The sequence below is a fragment of the Pteropus alecto genome, unplaced genomic scaffold (genome assembly GCF_000325575.1).
Source record: "Pteropus alecto unplaced genomic scaffold, ASM32557v1 scaffold7, whole genome shotgun sequence".
Classification (NCBI taxonomy): domain Eukaryota; kingdom Metazoa; phylum Chordata; class Mammalia; order Chiroptera; family Pteropodidae; genus Pteropus; species Pteropus alecto.
The window spans coordinates 47,360,427-47,364,357 of record NW_006494614.1 but is presented as its reverse complement, the minus strand read 5'-3'; the positions used below and the strand labels follow the sequence as shown (position 1 = coordinate 47,364,357).

At 51.2% G+C, this 3,931-nt stretch overlaps 1 protein-coding gene across 1 annotated transcript in view; it reads left to right on the top strand.

Moving 5' to 3' along the window:
- The window catches only part of WNT11 (Wnt family member 11), a 16,817-nt gene that overhangs the window by 6,262 nt on the left and 6,624 nt on the right, over positions 1-3,931 (top strand). The window contains exons 2-3 of the mRNA XM_015600304.2: positions 1,733-1,968; positions 3,558-3,835. Coding sequence (XP_015455790.1) covers positions 1,733-1,968; positions 3,558-3,835 — 514 coding nt within the window. The remainder of the gene's footprint in view (positions 1-1,732; positions 1,969-3,557; positions 3,836-3,931) is intronic.

Sequence of the window (3,931 nt, the reverse complement as noted above, 5' to 3'; positions counted from 1 at the left end):
GCATTCCTGGTGTCAGGAAAAGCCTGGGCAAAGGTGTGATGGTATGATAGTCCCTGTCAGAGAAGCCAGGAGTCTTGCGTGGCCGGGTGTTAGGACACATGGGGGACAAGGATGAGAGGTTGGAGAAGGCAAGGAGCCGGGTTCTGAGGGACCTTAAATGTCAGGTGGCAGCCCGTGGGCCTCGAGTAAGTGGGAGTACAAGGCAGCCCACAAGTAGGAAAAGACCACTAAGGCAGTAATAGAGCTGAGCGCCGACCATGGCGTGTCAACCCCAGGCAGAGAAGAGATGCACATTGTCTGAGTTAATCCCTCAGATAATGCTGGGAAGTTGCTGGGAGAGGAGAGGTTAAGTGACTTGCGCAAAGTCACAAGGGGAGGACAGAGCCACCAGTCTACCCAGGCCTGTGCTGTTCTCTGGCACCAGGCTACCTCCCTCAGGATCTCAGTTCAGGGGTTCTAGGATCTCAGCCTTGCCAGGGCTGAGCCCCAACCCTGAGTGAGGACTGCTGTGGGCACGTAGCACTCGTAGCTTCAGATTGGCCTATTTTTACCCCCTCTCCCTCCAGGGTCTCCCCTGGGTGGCTGAGGGTCAGCTTACCCTGGGGCAAGGGGTAAGTCTATGTGGAACTCTTTAAGGCTGTGGTCTCTCTAGTCTGCACTTAGAGGAGGTGCTGCCTGATGCAGTGTGTTCCTCAGCGAAGGCCTAGGGAAAAAGACAGATCCAGGATGGACCCCTGCTCCTCAAGTCTTGGAATCCCAGTGCTCAGGACCAGGATCTGGGAACCTCTTGGGTCCTATAGCATCACCAGGGTCCATAGAGAGCCCCCAGGCCAGCATTTCCTAAAGCACAGATGAAGTCAGTGTTCCTCAAAGGGCTTCATGCTCAGCAGACGAAGAGTTAAGCAAAACCAAGCCTGTTGCTTTGCTGGTACATTTCTCAGGGCTTTAAAATATGAATGTACATCATGATTCTCCAAGGGGATTTGTAGTATATCATGTTCCCCAAATGTGCTTGACCACGGATCTCTTTTTTCAGAGTGTTTCACTGGAACCCATTCTGGGAAATACATTTATAGGTATGCACACTGAGGTCCAGGGAGAGATGGTGATTTACTAAGATCACACGGCAAGTTAATGGCTATTTCTGATTTATCAGAAAATGAATGGCTCTTTCATAAAAATCCCTCGCACGTATGTAGGACTTTATAGCTTAATAAATGAGTTTAATAATTAAATGAAGCAATGATAGGAGACTCCTAACTTACATTATGCATATAGTAAGTGTTCAATTAACTGTAACCTATTACTATAATTACAGTAATCTAGCGCTTATCAATGTCTGGCACTTAGTAGGTACTCAGTGTTGAATAAATGTTGAATGAAAAGTAATTCACAGCTTTGTGAGAACTAAATAAAGACAATGGATGTGAGTACCTTGTTAACTGCAAAATTGTTTATTGTTAGTAGAATTATAATAAAGCTTAGGTCGGATGGAGGTCAGGATCCTATGTTATGAATGAGGGCCCGAGGCCCAGAGATGGACAGTGATGTGCCCTAGGTCACAGAGAAGCAGATGAGGGGGATGGTGCTTTGCGTCTTGTGGTTTCCTGGCTCCTTCCAGCAACAGCTACTGGCCAGTTGAGGAGCAGCTGGGGCCTGGAGGGTTGAGGCTATGCGGCCCTTCACATGCTCTGCCTTTCCTTCATCATTGTTGCCTTTCGGCTGTGTGCAGGGCGCTGTCCAAGACGCCGGCAGCCCTGGCGCTGAACCAGACGCAGCACTGCAAGCAGCTGGAGGGCCTGGTGTCTGCGCAGGTGCAGCTGTGCCGCAGCAACCTGGAACTAATGCATACCGTCGTGCACGCCGCCCGTGAGGTCATGAAGGCCTGTCGCAAGGCCTTCGCGGACATGCGCTGGAACTGCTCCTCCATCGAACTTGCCCCCAACTACCTGCTTGACCTGGAGAGAGGTAGAGAGCCAGTGGGGCTGCTAGGGGCTGTGGAATGCATGTGGGTAGGGATGGATGAGTTCAGGCATAAACGTATGTATGTTTAGATAGGTGGATGAATTCAGGGGTGGATGAATGGATATATAATGGGTGGATGAGTGAATGGATGATAGATGGATACGCAGAGGGTTATAGGCATGGATGGATGGAGAGGTGGATGAATTAATCATAGATCTGAACATTTAGGCATGAATCGATGAATGAATAAAAATATAGTAAGTGAATATACCAGTGCAGGAGAGCCTGAATAAGCACAAATGCACAAATGCCCTAATGCATGAATGAAGGAATGAATGATGCCAGGGACATCCTGGTGTTTGCAGGTAATTCTAAAGGGAGCCAACTAAAGTTGTTGAAAGATACGGAATGATGTAGAGACAAAGAATATCTGTGGAGAAGACTGCCTGGAGAAGGTGGCTCCTAGGGTGGATTTGGGGGTCATGTGTGCAACAGAAAGGCTTTTGATGAGCAGAAATTCCCTGATAAATCTAATCTCTCCCCTGCACATAACAGCTAACGTTTGTACAGCACTTAACAAAGCTTCCTTCCTTCTTGAATTATTTGAACTCTAGAGATAGCCTTTCAGGTAGGTATCATCTTCCCCATTCTACAGTTAAGGAAATTGAGGCTTAAGACGGGGAGGTGACTTGCTAGGTAAGAGATGGAGCCAGGGCTTGAACCCAAGGCAAGGACACCTCATAGCCAAGACACGTTGTGCTCTGTGCGAGTTTGCTAGGGCAGCTGTAACAAAGCACCACAAACAGGGGATGGGAGGTTCAAACAGCAGAAGTCTCTTGCCTCACAGTTCTGGAAGCTGGAGGTTCGAGACCTAGGTGTTGGCAGGTTAGTGCTCCTCTGAAAGCTCTAGGGGAGGATCTTCCTGGCCTCTTCTTAGCTTCTGGTGGTGGCTGGTGGTTCTCAGTGTTCCTTGGCTTAGAGCTATATCCTCTCAGTCTCTGCCTCTGTCACATGGCCTTCTCCTTCTATGTGTCTCTGAATCCAAAACTCCTTCTTCTTCTAAGGTCATTGAATTAGGGCCCACCTTGATCCAGTATGACCCGAGCTCAATTAGACCTGCAAAAGACCCTATTTCTAAATAAGGTCACATTCACAGGTACCAGGAATGAGGACTTGACTTTTGGGGGGAAACGGCTCTTCGCACACTTGTCCTGCCCATCAGGTCATGAGTGCTTTGCTGAGCTCAGGGACTGGGCCTCCATTTCTCTAAAGCAGCCCCTAACACTGAGTGTGGGGCAGGCAGGGGGAGATATGGGATTGAGAGTATGTGGGACTGAGGGAGTGCCTGTGCATGTGTAGGACTCTGCAGGCCTTTGCGAGTGTGTGTGTGCGCGCACGCGTGCATTTATGGGAGAATGTGAGGGGACAGATTAATGGCCCTAGTGCTGTCCTCCACTTGCTCCACCCTGCTTGAAGCCCATCCCCACCTGACCTCACAGAAGCAGGTAGGGGCCAAGGAGGAGGCCCTCAGGCCTGGGTTGGGTGCTATCCCTGGGTCACCCCACCCTGGCTGACCTCATGCCTCCCCACAGGGACCCGGGAGTCCGCCTTCGTGTATGCGCTGTCGGCAGCCGCCATCAGCCACGCCATCGCCCGGGCCTGCACCTCCGGCGACCTGCCTGGCTGCTCCTGCGGCCCTGTCCCAGGTGAGCCACCCGGGCCCGGGAACCGCTGGGGAGGATGTGCGGACAACCTCAGCTACGGGCTCCTCATGGGGGCCAAGTTTTCCGATGCTCCTATGAAGGTGAAAAAAACAGGATCCCAAGCCAATAAACTGATGCGTCTACACAACAGTGAAGTGGGGAGACAGGTAACCACCCACCCCACCCACCCCAGATGGTTGTGCTTGTGCCAGTAGGCCAGAAAAGGCCACCCAGTGTGCCCCGATGGAGGGGGTGGAGGGCAG